At 41.1% G+C, this 27,298-nt stretch overlaps 1 protein-coding gene across 1 annotated transcript in view; it reads right to left on the bottom strand.

Moving 5' to 3' along the window:
• Window positions 1–509: 509 nt before the first annotated feature.
• The window catches only part of LOC122229901, a 39,204-nt gene continuing 12,415 nt past the window's right edge, over window positions 510–27,298 (bottom strand). Inside the window, exons 4-5 of the mRNA XM_042955459.1 lie at window positions 682–843; window positions 510–528 (exon numbers count right to left, since the gene is read on the bottom strand). Coding sequence (XP_042811393.1) covers window positions 510–528; window positions 682–843 — 181 coding nt within the window. The remainder of the gene's footprint in view (window positions 529–681; window positions 844–27,298) is intronic.

The following is a 27,298-nucleotide window of genomic DNA, read 5'->3' as shown; positions in this document are numbered from 1 at the left end:
AAAGCCACCACTCAGGACACAGGAACAAAATATGTCCCGCACAACGGCAGAAAGGTCAGAGCATAATCTTTTTCTGCGACAAACTGGATAGGACAGTACGCAGGAGAGACACGTCCGTTTTCCAGGAAGCCTATGGCATCAAGAGGTCTGAGACCCAAGCTGGGCTTCAGATCTACCAGACGACGGAAAAGAAAAACCAGCAGGATAAATCTGCGGGGAAATGTGAGTTGGTTTTTTGGATGAGCAGTAACTCTGGGGCTCTGTCTTGACTTTTTTTAAAAAATTTTTTAAATGTTTATTTATTTTTGAGAGAGGGAGAGAAAGAGAGACAGAGTGTGAGTAGGGGAGGGGCAGAGAGGGAGACACAGAATCGGAAGCAGGCTCCAGGTTCTGAGCTGTCAGCACAGAGCCCGATGTGGGGCTCGAACTCATGAACCGCGAGATCATGACCTGAGCTGACGTCGGACGCTTAACTGACTGAGCCACCCAGGTGCCCCTTGATTTATTTTCTATCTGTGCATGTCCGTCCTGGAGGCCAATGGGGTGGAGAAAAGGGCAGACCCTGGATGAGAGACAGTCTCGGCCTCTCCACCTGTGCCACTCACCCCAAACCGGGTAAAGCAGTCATATTTGTATTTGGGGCTTGCTTAAGTTATTCTGGGGCTCAAAGCAGAATTTTACCAAACCTCTTTCAAGCCTACTACCTGTTTCAGAACAAAAGCTGCTGGAGGAGCCAGCCTGTCTTGTCTGGGATCATGTCTTCTGTGTCTGCCCCAAGGCCTGGCACCTAGCAGGCCCTCGGTAAACGTTGTGGAGACTGAACTCCTCTGGTCTGCCGTGGATCTGTGAGAAGAGAGATAAGGCAGGTAGACATTTCGAACTCTGATCCTTGGGGCTTCAAACCCAGAGTGATGGAGCCATGTACAGGAAGGTCCACAGAGCTATAAGGATTTGATAAAACGCAGGCTGGAGAGGAGATCTCTCGGCTACTAGACTTATTTGGATCACTTATTCACTCGCTTAGATAAGGACAACCACTTGGAGGATTAAAAACAAAAACAAAAACAAAAAGACATAGTCATGCCTCAGACAACAGGTTTTTGGTTCTTCACAAGCACGAGAGAGAGAGAGAGAGAGAGAGAGACCTCAAATTTTGGAACCTCCAGTAGGATTACTTTTTAACCCAGCCTAAGCCAGCCCTTCCAATCCAGTTGTTAACCACAAAGAACCCAGCTGCCCGCCAGTACGATACCACCCAGGACGCTACCCACCGGGCACCCAGGATGGCGGTATTTCAGACGTTTCCAGTCCACTGGTGAGTGGAGCCTGTTCTGGTCCCTCCTCCTGGGTGAGAAAAAGGTAAGCCCTGAGGCATGAAATATAGCCTCTCTTCCTGATGGCCTCCATACAGCCAGTCTCCCATCTGGCCCTCCAGGATGGTTTGTGACCTGGCCTTTAATTCTGTCTACATCTTGTTGAGTGTTACCTGTAGTAGAACATGTATCTGACAACACGTAGGACAGCAGCATGTGTTACAAGGAAATACTCCTCAACAGAAACCGTCTGGAAGACGGGACGTCTTTGTTCTTGAAAACTACAATATAATACCACCCTAAACTGGCAGGGGGAGGCAGAGGGTTACGTGTATGAGGGGAGAAACAATTAAGTGACAAAGCCAAGACATGAATACCATGTCTCAGCAGTTAAGTCTGTGAGCAAAGTCCCTATCAGATCCCCCACACGGGCAATACGCCTGCAGACTGAGCGGCTGCCACCAAGAGAACATGGGGCCAACGTGACATTTAGCTCTCCTTTACTCCCAACTAGTGCAACATTCTCTAGACAGGCCAACTCTTCCTAACAATGGTAGCAGAAATGCATGTTAGTTTTTAAAGTTATGTATTTATTTTGAGAGAGAGACAGAGTGTGTGTGTGCATGCACAAGTGGGGAAGGGGCAGAGAGAGAGGGAGAAAGAGAATCCTAAGCAGGCTCCATGCTATCACTGTGGAGCCCAATGCAGGGCTTGATCCCACAAATCATGAGATAGGGACCTGAGCCGAAACCATGAGTTGGATGCTCAACCAACTGAGCCACCCAGGAGCACCAGTGCATCCTAATTTTAACCTCTAAGAAGTGAGTAAACATGCGTATCTAACAAGACTTTAGTAACTAATAATTCACAGCTTCTGAACTTATTTACACTTTTCAAGGAATCATCTCAGAAAACCTTATGTTTTAAAATCCAGATCGCTTGCTTCTCCCTAACTATCCACAGATCACTTGTGGCTTCAGCATTGAAAGTTCTGTGTAATGTCCACAGGTCCCTGTTTCTCCTGCCCCCACCCATGAAATGTAGGTGGCACCGTCCCCCCCGCCCAAACATAACAAGACAAAACCCAGTGACCCAGCAATGGGCCTCCAACCAACTCCAGTCAGTTGCTGAACAATTTTGTCCCCTTTGTGGTTAAGAACATCGCCTGCCTCCCCTCCGTGGCTTCTGCTCTGTTAGGCAGCTTACTTAAAAAAAGAAATTTTTTTTTAATGTTTATTCTTGAGAGAGAGAGAGAGAGAGAGAGAGAGAGAGACAGAGCACAAGCAGAGGAGGGGCAGAGAGAGGGGGAGACACAGAATCTGAAGCAGGCTCCAGGCTCTGAGCGATCAGCATGGAGCCCATTGTGGGGCTCGACCTCACAAATCATGAGATCACGACCTGAACCGAAGCTGGCTGCTTAACTGACTGAGCCACCCAGGTGCCCCTATGCAGCTTACTTTTAATAGCCCAACCACGCCCTCAGACACAGTCTTCTTGCTTGCCCTGCTGCTCCCCTCTGTACTTGCTTGAAAAATTTGGAATGGAACTGGGTACGGCAAAAAGGTAAATATTTTGAAGAGAAGGGAAAGGAAAGGAAGGAGTCGAGCCTCAGGACTAATGCAACAAAGGACCTGACTACTTCCAGGTTCTTCCGTTTCCAATCTCCTCTCCAACCTCCTCTGGTGTCCAGTCCATTTTCCTAAGGTTAGCTTCCTTCACCTGGTTGGAAACTGGCCATGAGCCACTCGCACAACATACAGCCTGTCATGAGAGAGGGATTAATCTCTTTCTACAGTGTATGTGCACACACACACAATCCTAGACAAGGATTCTGAGTGACCTGGCCTCGTGCTAGGGTCTGCATGTTTGAGTCCCCTTCTCCCCAGTTCACATGTTGAAATTCTAACCCCCCAAAGTGATGGTATTAGTAGATGGCGACTTTGGGAGGTGGTTAGTTCATGAAGGAGGATTGTTGCCTTATCAAAGAGGATCCAGAGAGATCCCTAGCTCTTCCCACCACGTGAGGACACAACGAGAAGTCTGCAGCCTGGAAGAGTGCTCTTACTTGCCCCCGCCAGCACCCTGATCTCAGACTTCAGCCTCTAGAATTGTGAGACATGAATTTCTATTGTTTATAAGCCATCCAGTCTGTGGTATTTTATAGCAGCCCGAACAGAGTAGATACACGGTAATCAAGACAATCAGGTTTTGTGCCCATTTCCATGACTATTGGGTATTATGATTGAAAGTACCGATAAAAAGATGTGGAAGGAATGGAAGGTAAATTCCTCCAAAGAAAAGGGGGGGTGTTGTTTCAAGATGAAAAGAAGAGTGATTACAGACCAAAAAAAATGATGCCCACTATACCTTCCTTAACCAGAATCTTTCTCAAAATACACTGCTTAAGATTGCTATGGCCCAAAGTGTCCCTCAGACAACTTTCCTGTGACTATTCTTCTCACACTCACAGGTGACATTCGTATCACATTGTTCCAGAGCCCAAGACAAGAATGTTTTAAAATCTCCAGTTGTTCATTATATGTGCAGACACACAAATACACACACACACACACACACACACACACACACACACACACACAGAGTTGTATTTTAAAGTTGTATTATAAAACCCCCCACAGGGATACCTGGGTGGCTCAGTCGGTTAAGCATCTGACTCTTAATTTCGGCTCAGGTCATGACCTCGTGGTCATGGGATCAAGCCCCAAGTTGGGCTCCACACTTGAGTGAGGAGCTGCTTGGGATTCTCTCTCTCCCTTTCTCTCTGTCCCTCCTCCTTATCATGCATATGCTTGCGCTCTCTCTCTCTCTCTCAAAATAAATAAATAAATAAATCCACCCGTCCCACAAATTATTATCACTGTTTATACAATCAAAGTTCATTTAGGCTTACCTGCATATTTTCCATTTTATTCTCACTTTATTCCTTCCATTTTACACGTTCCATCTGGAATCACTATCTTCCTGCCTAAAGTACATGCTTTAGAATTTTCTTTGGTGTGAGTCTATCAATAGAAAAATCTCTCCATCTTTTTGTTATGATTCTAGATTTTATGTTTGTATATTTTATTTCTTCTTACTCTTAAAAAAAATTTTTTTAATGTTTACTTATTTTTGAGAGAGAGACAGAGAGACAGAGAGAGAGCACGAGCAGGGGAGGGGCACAGAGAGGGAGACACAGAATCCGAAGGAGGCTCCAAGCTCCCAGCTGTAAGCACAGAGCCCTATGTGGAGCCCAAACCCACGAGCCATGAGAGCATGACCTGAGCCAAAGTTGGACATCCACCCGACTGGGCCACCCAGGTGCCCCTATTTCTTCTTACTCTTGAAGACTATTTGCGTGGGTATAGAATTCTATGCTGGTAGAATTTTATTCTTTCAACATATGGACCTCATCACTTTACTGGTCACTAGCTTCCATGTAATTGTTGAGAAGCCAGCTGTCACTCTAGTAGCTATTCCTTTGTTGATAACCTTTTTTTCTGTACCTGTTTTGTGATTTTCTCTTTGGTTTGGTTTTCTGTGCGTCATTGTGAAGGGGTGCATTTCTCTCTGTTTACACTGTTTGGCATATGGCGGGTCCCTTAAATCTGTGGTTTTAGTTCTAGAAATTTATCAGCAATCATCTCTTTTAATTTGCCTCTATTCCATTCTTTCCCTCTTCTTTTGGAACTGTTTTTACACTTATTTTAAGTCTTCTTACACTATCACTTGTGTTTCTCATCCTCTTCTGTATTTTTCCTTTCTTTAATTAATTTGTTTTTTGTTCTTTCTGTGCTGTGGTTGAGAGAATTTCTTTTGATCTATTTTCCAATTTACTAATTCTCTCTTCAGTCTGATCTAATGTGCTAATAATCTGATTTACTGAATTCTTAATTTAAATTACATCATTTTTAATTCTAGACATTCTATTTGGCTTTTTTTTAAACATCTGCTATATCACTTTTCATACTTTCCAATTTTTTGCCGATAAAATTGACCTTAGTAAGAGTTTTATAGTCTGTATATGATAATTCTGATCTTTTAAAATCTGTTTATGTTATATCTTTGAGCTGGTTCTTGCTCAAAGTGTCTTATTTCCTTGTATGTTTAGTTTTCCTTGAATGCATGCTGGCCACTGTACTTAAAAGTAAGATGTTTTTAGAAATAATTCAAAGCTAACAAAGATAAAGTTACCTTCCTTCAGAAAGGACTTTTGTTTTCTTTGCTCATCACCAGTCTGGGATCACCTTAATTCAAGTTCAGGGCTGGAAGTTGTTTTGGACCAAGGTGATGTTAACTCAGGCTGCAAGGCTGGGGGGGGGGGGAGGGAGGGAGGGAGAGGAAGAAGAAGGAGGAAGAGAAGGAGGAGGAGGGGAGAAAAAGAAAAGGAAGAAAAGGAGGAGAAGGAGGAGGGGAAAGGGAAGGATGAGGAGGAATGAAGAGAAACTGAATAAAGAAGGAATCACTTTTGATTCATCATTTTGAGGATGAAACCAACCAGGTACCAGCTTAATAGGTATATGGAAGAATGGGTATCAGACTTACATCTTAAGCTGCAAATCCTTGGCTTTAATTTCTGTTTCCCCTGTCACAAAAGAGGTCCTCACAACTACAGCTCAGACAGCAGTTGTTTCTTCCATAGTAGCTAATGCCCTCAGAGTAAAAGTTGCTTTCAGTGAGTAACTCACATTTCCAAGATTTTGCCTTGGTAATTCTTCCCTAACAACTAGGCTCCATAGCACTTTAAAATTGTAATTTTGGGGTGCCTGGGGGGCTCAGTCGGTTCAGTATCTGACTCTTGATTTCAGCTCAGGTCATGATCTCACGGTTTGGTGGGTCTGAATCCCGCTCTGGCTCTGTGCTGACAGTGCAGAGCCTGCCTGGGATTCTCTTTCTTTGGCCCTCTCTCTGACCCTCCCCGATTTGTTCTGTCTCTCAAAATAAATAAATAAACTTAAAAAATTTTTTTAATTGTAATTTTTATATTTCATCTGGAGTTTTGATTTTTCCAAGAAGAAAAGCTAATCGAAATTTCCTACCTAAGCATTTCAGGAGTTATTATTATATCACATGTTAATAACAAATGTCAAAGCATAAATTATAAAAGTAATCTGAGATACCATTATCAGAGGTATATTATTAAAGTTATAGTAAACTTCTTTTCAAAATTCTTTGTATGCATACATCAACATTATTCTATATAAACCTATGTTACTAGCTAGTAACTTTTGCCCAATAGGATCATTTTCCATGTTAATATAGATCTCACCATTTATAATGCTTGGATAAGAACCACATCTAACACTTACTGAGGACTTACTACGTGCATGGACTTTCAATGTAATTAATTCATTTAATCTTTGGAACAACTTTCTGAAATAAATTTTAATAGGTTATGAAGCTATTGTAGAGATTTTAAAACATTTTCTCGATTAGGAAAAATAGGCAAAAAAGATATTAAATAATGTGATCAGAATCACACAGGTGATAAGTGGTAGGGCCAGATTTGAGTTCTGACAGACTGACTCCCAAGACTCTGCTTAATTTTTTTTAAGTTTATTTATTTATTTTGCGAGTTTGGGAGGGGCAGAGAGGGAGGGAAGGAGGGGCAGGGAGAGAGAAGAAGAGAGAATCCCAAATAGGCTCCGCACTGCTAGTGTGAAGTCTGAGGTGGGGCTTGAACCCGTGAACTGTGAGATCATGACCTAAGCTGAAATCAAGAGCTTAACTGACTAAGCCACCCGGGCATCCCTGAGGCCTATGCTTGTAAGAGCTGTGGAGTACATAGCATTTCACTGTATTCCACTTAATGTATTAAATCAAGCCACATACTCATGGATTATTAAATTATTCAAAGTCTGTTTTGCTATTATATAAAAATAAGTTAAAAAAATTCCTTGCCATACATCTTTATGTACTTATTTACCTATGTCCTCAGAATAAATACCTGCAAAGAGAACTGCCATGTCAATACTATACATGTTTAGGGTCACCTGGATGGTTAGTTAGTTGAGAATCCGACTCTTGATTTAAGCTCAGGTCATGGTCCCAGGGTACTACCCCCATGTCTAGCTCCATGTTGAGCTCTGCGTCAAGCCCCATGTCAGGCTTGGCTTCAAGAGTGGAGGCTGCTTAAGACACTCTCTCTCTCTCTCTCTCTCTCTCTCTCTCTCTCTCTCTCACACACACACACACAAAGAGTGTATACATTGAAAATTTTAGATTTTGATACATATTGCCAAATTGCCCTCCAGAAAGTTTTGCCAATTCACAGTCCCTCCATCACATCAATTTAATAAAAGTGCCAATTCATTGGCAGCATGCTTTTTAGCCCTGAGTTTTGTTAATATTTCCCTTCTTTGATGCTCTGAGCATTATTCTCTGCGTTTCTTTCCAAACTGTGCTTCTGAACTGTGACTGTCTGGCGGGCTATCTGGATCCCTATGTACTGCATTTCCTCTGTTCAGCCTTGACTTTGCTCTGCTTTCCCCCCTTTCATTAGTTTGTCCCGTGGAAAGTTCATCATGCTGGTTACATTTCCTTTCAGGACAGAAAGCGGTCTTTAGGATGCAGGATTATTCAGAGTCTCTCAAACCACATTTTCTGGTTAGGATGCAGTTACCTGAGTGACAAAGATATTAATTTCAAGGCTGCAAGTATTTTCTCTCTTTATGCTCCAGAATCTGCTCATTTCCTCTCACCTCTCTAATCAAAGAAACTGAATGACTGGCAGTATCTCAGCAGTTTTTTCCAAGCCTGTAAAGTCTTCTACTTAACAGTGGGCGGGCTTTAGAGAATGCAGATTGAAACCTGTTGCATTACGGAAGGTGAATCCACAACCCATCTAAGAGCTGTGTTATTATGGTCAAACAACTTCAGTCTAGAGACTGGAACAGAATTTTCAAGGTAACTCTCCTTCCTCCCTTCCTTCCTTCCTTGTTTCCTTCCTCACACATTTCTTTCTATATCATTTAAAAAAAAAGTTTTTATTTGCTTATTTATGGGGGGGGGGAATGAGTTGGGGGGGTGGGCAGAGAGAGACGGAGACACAGAATCCAAAGCAGGCTCCAGGCTCTGAGCTGTCAGCACAGAGCCCGACGTGGGGCTTGAACTCACAGACCGCGAGATCATGACCTGAGCCGAAGTCGGACACTTAACCGACCCAGCCACCCAGGCGACCCCCAAAAGAACAATTCTTAAAATTCCACTTCTCTCTTCATTCTACTTCTCTCATATATTCCATATCCTTCCCCCTTGTATTTCTCTCTCAAATTTCCTCCCTACAGTTTGCCTGTTACCCCTTATCTTTCCCCTTTTCTTCCAAATCTGCAACTGAAGCTCAGAGAGTACCTCTAAAAATGGCAGATTTCCTTGGAGGGCAAAGGAGAGAGAAAAAACTGAGCAGAGGAAACTGAAAAACAAGATCCTTCTTCCATGGAAGGCAATGGAAATGCTAGAAAATGGAAAAAACTATATGCTAATCATTTTTCATCCCAGCAGAAACACAATGCACGGTGTTTTAACAGGAGTCCAAGTATTTTCTGGTCCTTTCCTTCTGATAAGCTGATGAGCAGGAGTGATAGTGTGCAGGTAAACCCTGTGGCTGGGTGGGGGTGTCAGGACAATGAAGTGACCAGGTGTGATTTCCTGACTTGGGGGAGACAAGAGAGTTACACTTGGCTGTCACCGATATTAGAGCAAGCCAATGCCACAGTGCCAAAAAAATGTTAGAGATTAGAGAAAGGAGTCTCAAAGGTCCTGAGCTTATCATGTTCTAAACTCTGTTCTTTGGAACACTAGGTCACATTTAGATAGTTGGTGGCGGGGGGGGGGGGGGGGGGGGCGGGGGGCGGGGAGGAGGAAGAAAAAGAAACTATAAACAGTCAAACAATATTCCTTACTACAGGATCGCTCTGACATGTTATATGGTAATATGAATTACATATCTCCATGAGGAAGATATGAAATGTTGCTTTAATATATTTTTCATTTTTTTAAACATTTATTTATTTTTGACAGAGAGAGACAGAGTGTGAGCAGGGGAGAGGCAGAGAGAGAGGGAGACACAGAGTCTGAAGCAGGCTCCAGGCTCCGAGCTGTCTAACGTGGGGCTCGAACCCATCAACCGGGAGATCATGACCTGAACCGAAGTTGGATGCTTAGCTGACTGAGCCACCCAGGAGCCCCAATATTTCTTTACTTGACCACAGGACTCTTCTCCTTCTGGAAGCCCTAATTTTCACAACAAAATTTGGGTAAGAGTGGGTATATTTGTATTTCTGTCTTCATTTTTATGGATGAGATGCTTTATAGCTCCACATGCTTTATTTGGTAACAATGCACACAGTGGTGGGGGGAACCGTACAATAGGATGCAAAGGATTTCTTTATGTTTAAAATGTTGTAAGGCATTAAAGATTTGAATTTTTCTAAACACCCTTTAAGCTGACTTAAAAAAAAATACATGCCAATCATAGAAAATTTATAAAATATATGTGATCCAGAAGATATGGAAAATCTTATCAAGAAGAGAGCGCACAATTCCAGGATACTGAGTTATCCAGAAATAATCCTCTTAACGTGTTGTGTATTTGTTCTTGTGTTTGTACGTAATACGATGTGAGCATGTGAATGTGTACACATAGGTTTTTAGCAAAATTAGGGTTATAATAGGTATGACACTTTGCATCGCTTCAACACATTATTTTTAAGGGCTATTCCTTCATTTGTATGGCTGAACTAAATTTATTGAACTCTTTCCATGTCAGCAAATACCTATCTCTAATCTTTCACCGTTCTAAGTAACACCATGATGACCATCTTGTATATAAATCTTTGTTTTTACTTCTGCTTAATTTTCTCAAGATATATACCCCAAACTGTAATTGCTACATTAAAAACTTAAAAAAAAATCTGCTACATGTCACCACACTGCTTTAGAGAAAGATACATGATACTTATTGCATAGACCTCATTTCACGTTAGCACATGAAGGATGCTCTCATCTATTTTAACAGCTGCCTGGCATTCACTGTATAAAATAACCTACAATTTTTTAAGTTTATTTATTTATTTTGACAGGTGGGGAGAGGCAGAGAAAGGTGGGGGAGAGAGAGAATCCCAAGCATGCTCCATGCTGTCAGTGCAAGAGCCAACGTGGGGCTCAATCCCACAAACTGAGATCGTGGCCTGTGCCGAAAATCAAGAGTCTGACGCTTAACGGACTGAGCCCTCCAGGCATCCCTGTATTACCAATTTTTAAACCAGTTGTCTATTGATGGACATTTGTGTGATTACCAAAGAGAAGAAAAAAGAAAAGAAAAGAAAAGAAAAGAAAAGAAAAGAAAAGAAAAGAAAAGAATACCATTTCACATGTGTACAGAAATATGCGGACCATGTTCTTAGAAGCAGAACATTCTGCGAGTGTTCTGCAAGATGAACAAACATTTCTAACACATTTTAACTTGACAAACGAACGATGTCTTGCAATACAAGTAGTACATGATGCCGAATGTCACGTGATCACAACTGAGCCAATGGTTCTTCTCTCTCTCACTGCAGGATTGTGGGTGATGGTCTCCCACGCTCAGATGCTTGGTCTCAGGCTGTGGTGTTTGGCAGAGATCAGTGATTTTTCAGACGGTTGGAAGGTGCCCACAACTGGAACTAGTGTATTTTTTGTCACTTCAAAGCACTATGGACAGTCCTTTGCTTTTCCACCCAAGAGCAAGCTTAGGAATGCTTTGCTTCATTCTAGGTCATTGGACAGGTTACTTGTTAAAGTTGTATGAAAAAAAAAAAAGATTCCATTGAGCCAATAGATAGCAGTGATTCCGTTAGTGATCATGAAAAGTAAATCTCCACAATAACCCCCCCTCTTTCTTGTCTCCCTCACACCAGCCACGAAGGTTTTCAAAGGTAAGTGTAGGTTGATTTATTTTTCTTTATATTTTATATTTTCTTTATTATTTTGTATTATGTTACAGTATTGTAATCATTTTTATATGAATATTCTTGGGTTGTGGAGCGAATCATCTCAGTTTCCATTATTTCTTATGGGGAAATTCACTTTGGTATAGTAGTGCTTTGGATTACAAGCATGTTTCCGGAATGAATTATGCTGACAAACCAAGGTTTTACTGTATTAACAAAATCCCACATGGAGATTGTGCTGCTTTATATTCAAAACAATAATAGTATGAAAGGGCTTGTTTTCCCTGTTTAAGTGTAGCCCTTGGTAAGAACAGAATGCTCTGGCATTCTGTGTTGGTAAATTATTAACAACTGGACTTCCAGCAAGAAAAAAACTTAGGTTTAGCTCTCTCCCTCTTCTCCTCTGTTTATTCGTTCATTCATTCATTCATTCATTCATCTTAAAGTAGGCTCCATGCCCATTTGGGGCTCCAATACAACACTGAGATCAAGAGTCGCCAGCGCTTTTCACAGAGCTAGAACAAACAATCTTAAAATTTGTATGGAAACACAAAAGACCCTGAATAGCCAAAGCAATCCTGAAAAAGAAAAGCAAAGCTGGAGGTATCAAGATTCTGGATTTCAAGCTATATTACAAAGCTGTAGTCATCAAGAAAGTATGGTAGTGGCACAAAAACAGACACATAGATCAATGCAACAGAAGAGGAAACCCAGAAATGGACCCACAACTATATGGTCAACTCATCTTCAACAAAGCAGGAGAGAATATCCAATGGAATAAAGACAGTCTCTTCAGCAAGTGGAGCTGGGACAGCGACATGAAGAATGAACCTGGACCACTTTCTTACCCCAGGCACAAAACTAAACTCAAAATGGAGGAAAGACCTCAATGCAAGACTGGAAACCATCACGCCCCTAGAGGAAAACACAGGCATCAACCTCTTTGACCTTGGCTGCAGCAGCTTCTTACTAGACATGTTGCTGGAGGCCAGGGAAACAAAAGCAAACATGACCTACTGGGGCTTCATCAAGATAAAAAGCTTCTGTATGGCAAAGGAAACAATCAACAAAACTAAAAGTCTATGGAATGAGAGAAGGTATTTGCAAAACACGTATCTAATAAAGGGTTAGCATCCAAAACCTATAAAAAACGAATCAAACTGAACACCCCAAAAACAAATAGTCCAGTTAAGAAATGGGCAGAAGACATGAATAGACATTTCTCCAAAGAAGACCTACAGATGGCTAACAGGCACAGGAAAAGACACTCAACATCACTCATCATCAGGGAAATACAAATCAAAACCACAATGCAGGACACCTGGTTGGCTCAGTCGGTTAAGCATCAGACTCTTGATTTTGGCTCACATCATGATCTCACCATCATGGGATGGAGTCCTGGGTCCGGCTACATGTGGACAGCCCAGAGCCTACTTGGGATTCTCTCTCTCCCTTTCTCTCTGGCTTTCCCCAGTTCATGCTTCCTCTCTCTCAAAATAAAAACAATAAACAAAAACAAAAACCCACAATGGGACTGTCAACCTGTCAGAATGGCTAAAATTAACACAGGAAACAAGAAGTTGGTGAGGATGTGGAAAAAGGGGAACCATTTTACACTCTTGGTAGGAATGCAAACTGGTGTAGCCACTCTGGAAAACAGTATGGAGGTTCCTCAAAAAGTTAAAAATAGAACTACTCCAAGGGGCACCTCAGTGGCTCAGTCGGTTAAGTGTCTGACCTCGGCTCAGGTCATGATCTCGCAGTTTGTGGGTTCGAGCCCCACGTCGGGCTCTGGGATGACAGCTTGGAACCTGGAGCCTGCTTCAGATTCTGTGTCTCCCTGTCTCTCTGCCCTTCCCCTGTTCATGCTCTGTCTCCCTCAAAAATAAATAAACATTAAAAAAAAAATAGAACTACCCTAAGACCCAAAAATTGCACTACTAAGTATTTGCCCAAAGGATACAAAAATACAAGTTCGAATAGGCACATGTACCCCAATGTTTATAGCAAAATTACCAATAATGGCCAAACTGTGGAGAGAGCCCAAACATCCATCAACCGATGAATGGGTAAATTAGATGTGGTACGTGTGTGTGTGTGTGTGTGTGTGTGTGTGTGTGTAATTAGAAATAATATATTAATGATATTATTATATGTAATAAATATAAATAATATATTTATAAGTAATATGACATATAAAATAATATAAATAATATAATAATTATAAAATATATACAATTGAATATTACGCAGCCATCAAAAAGAATGAAATCTTGCCATTCACAATGATGTAGATGGGGCTACAGTGTATTATGCTAAGCAAAATCGGTCAGAGAAAGGCAAATATCATATTATTTCACTCATATGTGGAATTTAAGAAACAGACTGATGAACATAGGCAAAGGGAAAAAAATTGGGAGGCAAACTATAAGAGATGGTTAAATGTTGAGAACAAACTGAGGGTTGATGGAGGGAGGAGGTGGGATATGGGCTACATGGCTGATGGGTATTAAGAAAGGCACTTGGGACGAGCACTGGGTGCTATATGTAACTGATGAATCACAATTCTACTCCTGAAATCAATATTACACTGTATGTTAACTAACTAGAACTGAAATAAAATTTTGAAAAAAAAAAAAATTGTCACATGCTCTATCAACTGAGCCAGCCAGGTGCCCCTCTTCTTGCACTTTAAAGATGTCATTTTCACATGTTCTTGAGAAGGCTGCTGTCACATTTAGCTTTATTTCTCTAGATGTAATGTATTATTTTTATGCTTAAAAAGTTTTTTTTAATGTTTATTTATTTTTGAGAGACAGAGACAGAGCACGAGTGGAGGAGGGGCAGAGAGAGAGACAACAGAATCTGAAGCAGGCTCCAGGCTCCGAGCTGTCAGCACAAAGCTCAATGCAGGGCTCAAACTTACGTACCGTGAGATCATGACCTGAGCCAAAGTCGGACACTTAACCAAGCCACCCAGGTGCCCCTATTTTTATGCTCCCTAACCTTCATTTATTCCTTTTTAATGTTCTTTCTTTCTTTGTGTAGATTCAAGTTTCTGACCAAACCATTTTCCTTCTCTCTGAAGAACTTATTTTAACATTTCTTGCAAGGGAGATCCACTGCCAACAAATTCCCTTAATTTTTGGTTGTCTGAGAAAGTCTTTCCTTTTCTCTTTTGAAGATACTTTCACAGCACACAGAATTCTAAATTGGTGTGGTGATTTTATTTTTGTCTTTCTCTCTCAACACTTCAAATATTTCTCTCCACTCTCTTGCTTGTGTGGCTTCTAAGGGTAAGGTGGGTGCAACTGTTATCTTTGTTCCTTTTTAGGTAAGCTTTCCCCCCCTTCAAGAATTTTTCTTACTTTTTGAAAATTCTGTAGGTTTAATATGATATGTGTAGCTATAGTTTTTCCTTTTTATGCTTTTTTTTTTTTAATTTTTGCATTTATCTTGCTCTGTGTTTCTGAGTTTTGGATCTGTGGCTTGGTGTCTGACATTGATCTGGAGGAAATTCTCAATCATTATTGCTGTAATGCAGTAATGCAGCAATATCCAACAATGCTGTTGGATATTGTTGGATATTCCGTTCCATTTAAAAAAAAAGTTTTTTTTAATGTTTATTTATTTTTGAGAGAGAGAGACAGAATGTGAGTGGGGGAGGGGCAGAGTGGAGGAGACACAGAATCCCAAGCAGGCTCCAGGCTCTGAGCTGTCAGCACAGAGCCCAGTGTAGGGCTCAAACCCATGAACTGCATGATCATGACCTGAGCCGAAGTTGGACTAACCAACTGAGCCACCCAGGCGTCCTTCTGTTCCATTTTTTACAGGCTTTTTTTTTTACCCTGGTTTTTCATTCTTAACGTTTTTATTCTCTCATCTTCAAGCTCAGAGATGATCTGTTCAGCTGTATCCAGTCTATTAATGCCTACTACTAGGCATTCTTCATTTTCATTGCTGTGAATTTAAAAATTTTTTTTAAATTACATTTATTTATTTTTGATAGAGAGAGACAGAGCACAAGTGGGGGAGGGGCAGAGAGAGAGGGAGACACAGAATCCGAAGCAGGCTCCAGGCTCCGAGCCGTCAGTGCAGAGCCTGACGTGGGGCTCAAATTCACGGATGGTGAGATCATGACCTGAGCTGCAGTCAGAGGCTCAACTGAGTGAGCCACTCAGGTGCCTCTCCATTACTGTGATTTTTAATTCCAGCATTTCTTTTTGCTTCTTAGAATTTCTACCTTGCTGCTTATATTACCCATCTATTCTTGCATGTTGTCTATTTTTTCTGTTAGAGCCCTTAATGTATTCATCATAGTTATTTTTTGGAGGGGGTGAGGGGAAGAGGCAGAGGATGAGGGAGAGAGAGAACCTCAAGCAGAGTTCCACACCCAGTGCAAAGCCTGATGTGGGGCTCGATCCCATGATTGTGAGAGCGTGACCTAAGCTGAGATCAAGAGTTTACACTTAACCAACTGAGCCACCCTGGTGCCCCAATCATAGTTGCTTTAAATTTCCAACCCGATAATTCCAACATCTCTGCCATGTCTCAGTCTGATTCCACCTCTTGCTTTGTCTCTTCAAACTATTTTTTGCCTTTATAAGCCTTGTAACTTTTTGGTGAAAGTCTCATATGCTATATTGGGTAAAAGAAACTGTGGTAAATAGGTCTTTAGTTATGTGGTGGTAGGGAATGAGGAAAGGGGAAGCATTCTGTTCTACAATTAGGTCTCAGTCTTTTAGTGAGCCCGTGCCTATGACAGTGAACTTCACAAGAGTTTCTCAATGTTTTTCCCTCTTGGGTGGGACAGGATGGCTAGAGGGGACTGGAGTTGGGTACTTCCCTTCCCCCAACTTGTTTAGGCTCTAGGAAAACCCCATTAGATGAAGCTCTGATAAAATAGTTTTTTCTCAAGTGTAGGCCTGGTTAAGAACAGAATGTCCCGGCACATTTCAAAAATGTGTCCCTCCCCTCCTCATACCACATAAGCTTGAGGGATTTATTCCTCCAATATTCACCATGAGAACTCCTGGTAGGGCTCCTGGTGGTGAAACAGCTGAAGTGTGAAGGCTCCTCTCTGACTAGTCCCTCTGGAGTTTTGAACTCTCCAACTCATCCACACTGAGCCTTCGGCAATTCATCATTTACAGTTCAGGTATTCTACCTGGTAATGGTTCCCACAGAGCTTTGTGCGCATGGGTTTCTGCTCCAGTACACTGTGATTCTCTGAACCTGTCTTTCTCTCTGATGTGGGGGGCAGGGGTTTGCCCTATGACCTCACTTCTCTGACAGATCTAAGAAGAGTTGTTGATTTTTCAGTTAGTTCAGCTTTTTACTTATTAGGACTCAGTGACGGCTTCCAAAAGCCTTACATACCAAACCAGAAGGCTGGGTGTCTTTTAAGACACACCCTTTATTATTGGCTTTCAGCAATTTGATTATCATGTGCTTTGGTATGTTTTTGTTATGTTTTTTCAGTTTCATGCTCATTGAGTTTCTTGGATCTATGGGTTTCATGTTTTGCCGAATTTGAAAAAACATTGGTCACTTCTTCAAATTTTTTTTTCTGCTTCCTGCCACTTCCTCTCCTTCTGGGACTGCAATTACGCATACGTTTGACTGTTTAATATTGCCATGCAGCTTGTGGACACTCTGTTCACTTTTTTTTCAAAATTTTTTCTCTATTTCACTTTGGATACATTTTTCTGTCTTTGGATTTATATTCTAAAACTCCAAGTATGCTGATCTTCCCTTTTGCAGTGTCTAATCTGCTCTAAAACCTACTCAGCATGTTTTTCATTTCAGATATTGTATTTTTCATTGTCTGAAGTTGCATTTAATTCTTTATTTCTTCCACTTCCTTCTCGTTATGTCCATGTTTTTCTTTAATTACTTGAATAAACCGAACATATTTATCATAGCCATTTAACATCCTACTAATTCAATTATCTCTATTATTTTGAGTTCATCTTTATTGATGATTTTTCTCCCAATGTGGATTGCCTTGTTTCTTTATATGTAATTTTTTTGAGTTTATTTATTTGAGAGACAGCGTGTGCATACATGAGTAGAGGAGGGGCAGATAGAGAGCAAGAGAATCCCAAACAGGCTTGGTGCTGTCAGTGTAGAGCCCAACATGGGGCTCAGTCTCATAAACCATGGGATCATGAACCAAGCTGAAATCAAGAGTCAGACGCTGAACCAACTGAGTCACCCAGGCGCCCCTACGTGTATAGTAATTTTTAGTGGTTGCCCAGACATTGTCAGTTTAACACCGGTGAATGCTGAGTTTTGTTGCATTCCTTTAAATAGAGTTCAACATTTTCCGGCAGGCAGTTACTTTCACATTAAATTTGACCCCTTTGAAGTATTTTTTAAAAACTCTTTATAAAAGGGCCTAGAGGAGCCCTTATTCCCCACTTCTAAGACTTGCTCTTCTGATGTCTCTACTGAATGTTCTTCAACTCAACAGTGCCTCTTTGCTCTGGCTGCACATTAGGCAAACAATTCCTGGTCCTGTGTGAACCCTGGTAATTGTTTATTTTATAGTTTTCCCATAATTATACTACATTGGAAGTTGCTCTTGTCCAACTTTGTGGGATGTTTTCCACTTTGGTACTCATTATGTTCATGTTTCCCTTTAATTCCTTGAACAAACAGAGTATGCTCAGACTGGTAACCAACCAAAGACTCAAAAGATGCCTATGCATGCTTCTATAGCAATTAATCCTTCATGGACAGAAGTAGAAACAGCTGTATCTATGTTTCTTGGGGATGGAGGGAGATGCAGGAATCTTGTACCATGTTCTTGCTCTCAACTTCACATTTTTTCAAAGACTAAAGGGACCAAAAGTTGTTTCTGATAAATGTTGTCCAAAATATTTATGTCTTAAAGATTTAGACTTTATTATTAAAAAACAAGCTGTTTTCGACCATATCTAAATTGCCTGATAGCCAACATCAGCTCTCTGGCCCTTGCTCTACATAAAGCAGGGAATACCTGGTGAAGGGTATTAGTACTTGACTACCATAAACGATGCCGCTTTTAAAGTTATGTAAAATCTATTGCGTGCTCTATGCTTTGATGACTACAGCTTTGACTTTAACCTCTATAACGTAGTTGTGTCAATTCCCACCACCCCTTGACACTGAATGAAACAACAATGCCCATTCCTTCTCCTTGCCTCCTATCACTCCAAACAGAAACGCTCACAGGGGATATATTATTACAAAGACGTTTGACAGTATCTCCAAATGTTTCCTGGGTTATCCAACCCTTCTTATGTCAACAACCCAACACCCTGCTCTTTTCTGACCTGTGAACTGCTCTGGCTGGAACATATCAGGATTTTGGAAAGACAATCCACTGCCAGAGAGATCTCAGCAGCAATTCTTAAAGCCATTCTGTCCAATAAATGGCATAGGGCTGAATTCTGATAGCATACCCAGTCCTGATTTCTTTTCTGCTGAAGAGAGAAAAATTGGGGAAATCGTATTTTCTGAGATGAAATAGTGGAAAGGAAATAGATTATACATAATCACTTTAAATGTTGGTATCAGCAGGGCTGGAAAAAATCCCCTGGCTAAATCCCATGGTGAAAATCCCCTAATTTTGAGGGGATTAAATCAACTGAATAATTTTGGATGGGCAGATAATGGAAGTAACCATTCTGAAAGTTAAACTTCTCCAGGGAAGCAAACTTAATTTTTAAGTCTCTGGCAATAATTGCAAGTAGAATTTGGTATTTTTTAAGCTATGCAATGGGGACTGTTTCTTACGATACAATTTACATTTCTATAATCTTTGCATGCCAGGAGTGTTAACGTTTTATTCAAATCCAAATTCAGAGTTTAACTATTACTGGCTAGAGATCATTAGATAGTAATCTCCCCGTTTGCCTTATCAAAAAAGGACCCAGGCATGATTGGATCTGGTTGATATAAAAATCCCTATAAAAGATTTTTTTTTTCCATTTTCAACCCAGTGGCAAAGCTTTGAGAATGGCATTAATGTGTTTAGCAGAGGAGAGTGGACTATGGGGTCAGTTTCAAGCTATGAGAAGCACAAGCCTTTCTCATTTCTTTGGCTTACAACTTTCTGCCTGGTTTGGCATTAATTGGAGAGATATAAAGTTGGCAGAAGATACAGGCAGGAAGGAGAAACAAAAGACATCTCATTGAGCACATTACTAAAGCTTGTCCCTTAGCAACTGCTAGCGAGGCTCTCAAACATGCAGAAAAAGCTGTGACGAGACACTGGGAGCTCCTCCGGGGCAGAGATTTGGACTTCATTTTACCCCTGAGTTTACAGTGTCTAGTGCACTGCTGGACAGAGCAGGGGCTCAGCACATGTGATGTATTGTCAGTTGTGGAACCCAGGGGAGCCCCCTCTCTGAGAAGAAATATGCCTCTCCCCCTTTCCTTGCTGAAATGGTGGTCAAGAGAAGCAAAATGGACCCAGATGGAGCTCCCCTTTTCAAAGACAAATCTTCCCAGACGGACTCATCCTTTACCATTATGGCCAAAATGTGAAGTCTTATTGTTTTTACCTGTCCTCGTGTCTTGGTTGTGAATTAGGGTATTTCCAGCAGAGGAATAGCCTGTGTTAATGTAGGGCATGAGACTGGATGGTATGTTTTTGAAACTGTTCTCTCTTTCTCTGTGTTTTGTTTCTCGTTTTGGCTGTGGAGAGTGAGTACAGAGGTCAGAGTGAATCATATTCCTTTGTTCGTGGCATATTATCATAACTGGTCTGTTTAGGTTTCTCTTGTTTTATTTATACATCTATCACTTTTTCCCGTAGACTGGCTTCTGGCTTATGACATACTAAGGCTCCCACTGATAACAGATAAACCCCGTAACAAAAAGCCACACCATTTTTCTTTCTAGAAGTCATTTGTATAGAGATATCTGAGGGGTAGCAGAGACCAACATTCTGGAGACAAAATGAAGAGAAGTGAACTGATCCTGTATAGCCACTTTATCTCCTCAGGCATTTGTTGATTTTGGCCAAAAAGCAGAATGAGAAAAATCAGAATTTTTTAGCCATCTCACAGGGCTAGAAACCTGCGTGACCTCACTACACTTCCAGTTGTTTCCCTAAAAACACCTGCCAAATTCTGAAGCTACACCGACTGTGAGCTTTAAAAAGCTAAGTAGAAAATCTGTGAAAAGCAGAATGGGCTTTGGGGTAGTCTCACAGTGATGAGAAGACAAAGGCTAGAGTTGCAGAGTTGTTACCAAGATGGGTGTACCTAGTGGCCACGTCAGGACAGACTTGGACGACTATACCCTAGAGCAGGGATGAACCAGAGGTAGACTGAGACTTGACAAAAATTGCAGCTAAGCATTTTCTTAGCTGAGTCTCTGACTAAGTCATCACTCCCCACTCTGTAAGCCTCATAAAGGAAATGGAGGATCAACTCTCGTGAAAGAAAACATAATTTGAAGCCTCTAAAAAGTTTAAAAATCCACAATGTCCAGTGGACAACAAAATAAAACTAAAGTTAAGGAGGAAAGAAACTAATAATCAAGAGATAAAACAGTTAGTAAAAGCAGACTGAGAAATGAACCAGAGGAAAAGTTTGCAGACAAGGTCTTGAAAATAAATAAGATTCACAGAAAAATAAAACAGAAAAATGGATAGAACTTCTGAATGGAAAAAGTGAATCACTGCAACAGAGAACTTGTATCTATATTTAAAAAGAATCAATACAACAGTGAGCACTGGGTGTTATATGTAAGTGATGAATCACTAAATTCTACTAAAACCAAGAGAACACTATATGTTAACTAACTAGAATTTAAAAACCTGAAACAATAAATAAATAAATAAACAAAAATAAAAAGAGTCAAACTGACATCCTAAACCTGCAAAATATGATTGAGGTTCTGCTTCTGGTTTAGAAGGAGTGTACTCCTAAAAAAAAAAAAAAAAAAAAAAAACCTATGCTCCTTCAAATAACAGCTATAACCCCTAGAAAAAAAAATACAAAATGGGGAAAAATTACCTTAAGACTCTGGAGATTGAAAAACACAGGCTGGGGCGCCTGGGTGGCTCAGTCGGTTAAGCGGCCGACTTCGGCTCAGGTCATGACTCGCGGCCCGTGAGTTCGAACCCTGCGTCGGGCTCTGTGCTGACAGCTCAGAGCCTGGAGCCTGCTTCAGATTCTGTGTCTCCCTCTCTCTGACCCTCCCCTGTTCACGCTCTGTCTCTCCTTCTCTCAAAAATAAATAAAACGTTAAAAAAAATAAAAAAAAATAAAAAAGAAAAAGAAAAACACAGGCTAATTATGGAAGGGAGCTGAAATTTAGAAAAGTGATCAGCACAGAATGAGCGTCTTGTTTTTGTCACTACCCTGAAGGGAGCCACAGATGTGGTGGCAACAATGTCAGGTCACTAATGCTTTGGTAGGAAAATCCACCAGCTTATTGTCTGTCAGAAGCAGAGAAAGAAGCCTGGGACAAGGATAGCCATCAAAGAAGAAAAAGGGGGCATGTTAGAAAGGAGAAAGCCAGAGAGAATCCCATTGTAATTCTGTGTGTTAATTTAGCCCAAGTCTTTGACTGATTAATGCCTCATACACGCTGGGGAGAGCTGGAAGGAGCCCGTAGCTAAAACTTAAAGAACTAGATTCAGAAGGAAGCCACCACCCACCACAGGCCTAACAGTATGCAGCTTGATTATTAATTAGTATGATCCTCTATGTTTCACCTCTTAAAGTCAGAATGGGCTCAGAATCATGCCTCAAGTGGGGCTTTTGGGATTATCACAGGATCTCATCATTAGCAGGAGCCCATTGGGACTGTTTTATGGCTTTAGCTGCCACTATTTGGGGAAAGAGGGCTTAGGAATAGTTTTAGTCATTAATTCATTCCTCATTTCTCAACCCCCTACTGTGTTTCACCACCATCTGGCTTTCTGTATTTATGAACAAGCCGATCTCTTACCCCAGCAGTACATAAATGTGAAGCAGATATCTGGGCTCCTCGAAACAAATATTTGAATTTCAGTTCCCAGACTGTGGGAGGGAGCTATCCCACTGAATCCTGGGACACGCATCATTATTTGGGTCCTGCCAGATCTCCAGTAGTAAGCACAGTGTCTGAACCAGGTAAGTGCTTGCTTTAATAAATGCTTGTGGAGTGGACCTAAAATTCATTTGCGATTTTTGGAGAAAAATTCAGTGATGTCACCCCAATTCTCCAAGGACATATTTTTTCCCGCTACCTGTCACCTGTAAAGGGTAAAACCTCTAAATCCTGTCTAGGAGTCCCTCAGGCTGTCTATCTATCTAGATAGACAGTGGCTATGTGGCTACCAGGACCTTCATATACTTCACACATATAAAGTAGGAACACCAATTGTTTTTGATCCTTGTGTAGATTCTTTTTTTTTTTTTTAACGTTTTTTTATTTTTGAGACAGAGAGAGACAGAGCATGAACGGGGGAGGGTCAGAGAGAGAGGGAGACACAGAATCTGAAACAGGCTCCGGGCTCTGAGCTGTCAGCACAGAGCCCGACGCGGGGCTTGAACTCACGGACCGTGAGATCATGACCTGAGCCGAAGTCAGCCGCCTAACCGACTGAGCCACCCAGGTGCCCCAATCCTTGTGTAGATTCTTGCTGGAATCAGCACTGACTGTGTTCCTGGGCTCAGGCCACATTTACTTTCCAACAAATGGACAATAATATGTACTGACCAAGAAGTTCTGCCTACTGGGAAGATTTTCCTGCCTTTCCATCTTTCAAGGCACCTTGAGTGGGACCAGGATACTGCCGTTGAACTTTCCAGTGTTTCCAGCTGCCAACATTTCAGGCACAACCATCTGTAATTACACCTGAATTTAAAATTCTCCCCCTCAGGTAGCTGGTCTCATAAACATTACTTCTACCCCATAATGGAATGCTTCTTAGCTGGCTCATCATTACAGACAGGGAGAGAAGATAGCATTCATGCTGGGGTGGTTTGGATCATATGGTCGCTTAGCGCCCCATGTCCAACATTCACCAGAGCCAAGCAAAGAGCCGAGAGCTACATCTAAAAGGAGAGCAGTTGCCTGTCAAAGGCTTTTTGCTCCAGAGTCTTACTGGCCACGCCAACTTTATATGACATTCAAGTTGCTACAGATACCAAAAGCTCTTGGAATCTGCTGGGTCACTAGCACTGGTTTCTAGACTCACTGGAGTGCCCTTTCTTTCCTTAGGACCTACTTGAAACTTGCAGCTTTTTAAACATCACATGGTTGGTGTGCCTGGGTGGCTCAGTCGGTTGAGCATCTGGCTTTGGCTCAGGTCATGATCTCATAATGCGTGAGTTCCAGCTCTGCTTCAGATCTTCTGTCTCCCTCTCTCTCTGCCCCTGCTCCGCCTGCACTTGTTCTCTCCTGCTCGCTCTCTTGCTCGCTCTCTCAAAAATAAAGAAAACACTAAGTGAATAAAAATCCCCTGGCAAGTGAAGGCTAGATTATTCATTAAGCAGAAAAAAACATGTGCTCAGGGGAGAAAGAGGGACAGACAGACAAAGAGAGGGATACTGATGGATTCACCTTTAATGAACTTATTGCGATTTTTGAAATATGAAAATCTAGAAACTTTTAATTTTAGCAAACTAATTCTGTCTTTCATAAAGTGGAATTTTATTTTCGATTACTTAGTAGGCTAGCAAAATATTTTCACTTACTAGATCATCAAAAGATCTTAATCAGGTTATTGCTAAATGGGCAAAGCTGCCACTCCAACAAGAAAAATTCTGCCTGTAGAATCCAAATGAGCCCACCAAGCATGATGTGCTCTCTTCAACGTAACAGGACCTAAGGTTCATCAACTTGTTTGGTAGGTACCTGACCACTAACCAGATCCCTATGTATTTCACTGAGGTGTAAACTCCCTGTATTTTCACGGATATAGCTCTTTCCCACTGACACAAACATCTTTCCAATTTTTCAGGCTGCGAGCAGTCTAGTTAAGGGTTCAAAACTCCTCTATGATCTACTCCAATGTGCTGAGCAAGTATTTTCTGTGCATAATATCACGTGAGAAAAAGTTTAGGAGGCACTGAGGTAAGTAACGTATGTTAACAGTCATGTGTGGTCAAAAGAGTTCTTAACATTTCCCTGGAGGCTATATTGAATTTTGCTCTAGCATGCTCTTCCCAGGGAACGCTATCTTTTTCTTTAAAAAAAAATTTTTAAGTTTATTTTTTTATTTGAGAGAGTGAGAGAGAGAGACACAGAGAGAGGGAGCAGGGGAAGGGAAGAGAGAGAAGGAGAGAGAGAATCCCAGGGAGGCTCCATGCCGCCAGTACAGAGCTCAATCTCACAAACCATGAGATCATGACCTGAGCTGAAACCAAGAGTCAGATGCTTCACCAACTAAACCACCCAGGCACCCCCAAAACTACCTATTTCTGAAAACATATCCTGATTCTTGTTAGAAGTTTCTAGAAAATGCTTTATAATAGCTTACCTAATTGCTAGGAAAAGTCTAAGCTTTGTGCCTATTTGTCCACCACTGGCGTCACCACTCCCCTGGGCATAGTCATCAGGTCTGAAGCACAGGAAAGATTCATCAGGCTTTAGAAAGCTTGCCCCAGTAACTTAAAGCTTTGAATGATGAAGAATGACACTTAAGTAGAAAGGAAATCTTAATATGCTTCCTAAAATGTCTAATCATGCAGCCTGTGTTTTGGACCCAAAGTGTCTTGCCATTTGACCCTGAGAGGCAAGAGGGCAGGGAGAGTGATTTTATCTAGAACAGTACCTAGAGCCACAACATTTAGGGAATGCTTGATCCAGTTATGAGCAGACTTTTGGCCTTTTTGTCCTGGGATGCACTCCCTGGGTCTCTAAGGAGGTGGCTCAGTTTTCAGTTACCTCACCAGCACTGACACAGAAAAAAATTTTATTATTATTTCTATTTTCTATTTTCTCATGCAAAGAATTACAGTGTATGTGTGGGTGTGTGGGGGGTGGGGATGGGGTGGGGGTAAGAGCACAGTGAGAGTCACAGCTAAAGGAAAACAGCCACATAAGTGACTGCATATGTTCCTGTTCAAAATGTGACCTCCTGAGGTTGGGAGAACATAGTCACAAGGGCCTTCCCACCCCTCTGTGTGAGTCCTACAATACAGGTAGGGCCTGGTGACCTCATGAAGGTCATAGAAAGTAGATACTGAAGTCCCATTTCTTCCTCCTGGCTTCCCTCACTGGAGGGGGGCTGGGAAGGTGTTAGGATAAACACTTTCTCTTAAAGTGGTACCTTTTTAAGCCCCAGACACTGTCACTTGGTTACAAGGTGGTGGTTCTTTTATGTATTGGTCCTCCTCAACAGCAGGACCTGGTCAGCCCTGGTTACTTTTTCTTACAGAGAACAAGCCCCAGAATCCTTTTGGCATACAGATGAGAGCTAATAATCTTTACAACTATTAGGCTGCACCTACCTCAGTTTTCCTTGCTAGGTTATGGGAGCCCCTGACTTCTATAGAGTGGAATAAACCTCTGTGAGGCCATGAGTACAGCTACCTAAACCCCTTCTGTCAAAAGTCAGTGAGACACATCTCCCCGGGCTAAGTGCTCAGGTGAAGCGTATGCTTTACTGCTTTTTGTCTAAAATAGAAAATTCCAGAAGGCCTTTCATCCTAAAATCCCTCTGCGTAGACATTAGGGTTACTCATTTCAATGTAATTTATTAAAATTTCAATGTTTTTAGCTTCAGATATAGAAAGCAGAAGTCCTGCACTAGGGTAGCCAAGTGAGGCACTGACCTCAGTAACAAAATTTAAGGGGAAGCTGCAATCAAGATATATAATATTTAATGCAATTTTCAAAAATTCAAAAGTAATACAGTGTTTTCACAATGAAGAAAATATCAAAATTTTAAATAAAGATAAGATCAGCAATAGTGTCATTCTGAGCGCTACTGAAACCTGAGGCAAATAAAAAATTCGGCAATGTTTCGTTCATCACAGACACGTGATGAACCTTCACACTGTACAAGAGATAAAGTAATGATCAGAGACAGACTCAACTATGACACGGATGTTGGAACTATCACACAGGATACTGAAAACAGTTATGATTAACAATATTAAATGCTATAATGAAAAAGGTAAACAATATACAAAGTCAGATAGGTTATTTCAACAGAGAAATGTAAACCATAAGAAAGAATAAATGGAAACGTAGGAAATAAAAAACACAGTAAAGAGATAAAGAATGCCTCTAATAGGCTCATCAGTACAAATAACACAGACGATGGAGAAAAAAAAATATCAGTAAACTTGAAGAAGAGTCAGTAGAATTTATGCAAATTGAAGCAAAAAGGAAAGAGATTAGAAAAAAAAAGAATTAGAAAACACATCAAAGAGATGTGGAACACTATCAAATGGCCTGACATGTGCAAAATTAGAATCCCTAGGAAAGTAGAGAATGGACTCAAATAAATACTTGAAGAAACAATGGCTGGAAAATTTCCAAAATTAATGACAGACACCAAACCCAGATCCAAGAAACTCAGAGAACACCAAGAAGGATTAAAACAAAAACAACCCAAAAAACCTAGGTCAACATATCACAGCAAACTGCTGAGAACCAAAGACAAAAAGAAAATCTTGAAGGCAGTCAGAAAAAAAAAAAAGACACATTATCAATAAGAGAACAAGTATAAAAATTAGAGTCAATGTCTTAGCAGTAGCCATCCAAGCAAGAAGACAAGAAGAGAGATCTTAAATGGGCTGAAAGAAAAACACTGTCAACCTAGAATGCTATATGAAGTGGAAATATCCTTTTACATGGAGGAGAAATAAAGATTCTCTCAGACAAAACAAAAACTGGGGAACTGAGGGAATTCACTGCCTTCTACAAAAAAATGTTCCATCAAGTTCTTCAGGGAGAATAAAGATGACAGAGGTCAGAAATTTACTTTTATACAAAAAAATGAAGAGAAAATGAAATATTTGACCTTGCTTAATTTTAAACTGTTCTACAAGACAACTGACAATTTAGAGCAAAATAGGAACAACGTATTATGTACTTATATCTTATCTAGAA

This window comes from Panthera leo, chromosome A1 (genome assembly GCF_018350215.1).
Source record: "Panthera leo isolate Ple1 chromosome A1, P.leo_Ple1_pat1.1, whole genome shotgun sequence".
Lineage (NCBI taxonomy): Eukaryota > Metazoa > Chordata > Mammalia > Carnivora > Felidae > Panthera > Panthera leo.
Note: the sequence above shows the minus strand (reverse complement) of the source record. Positions and strands in the feature narration are given on the sequence as shown.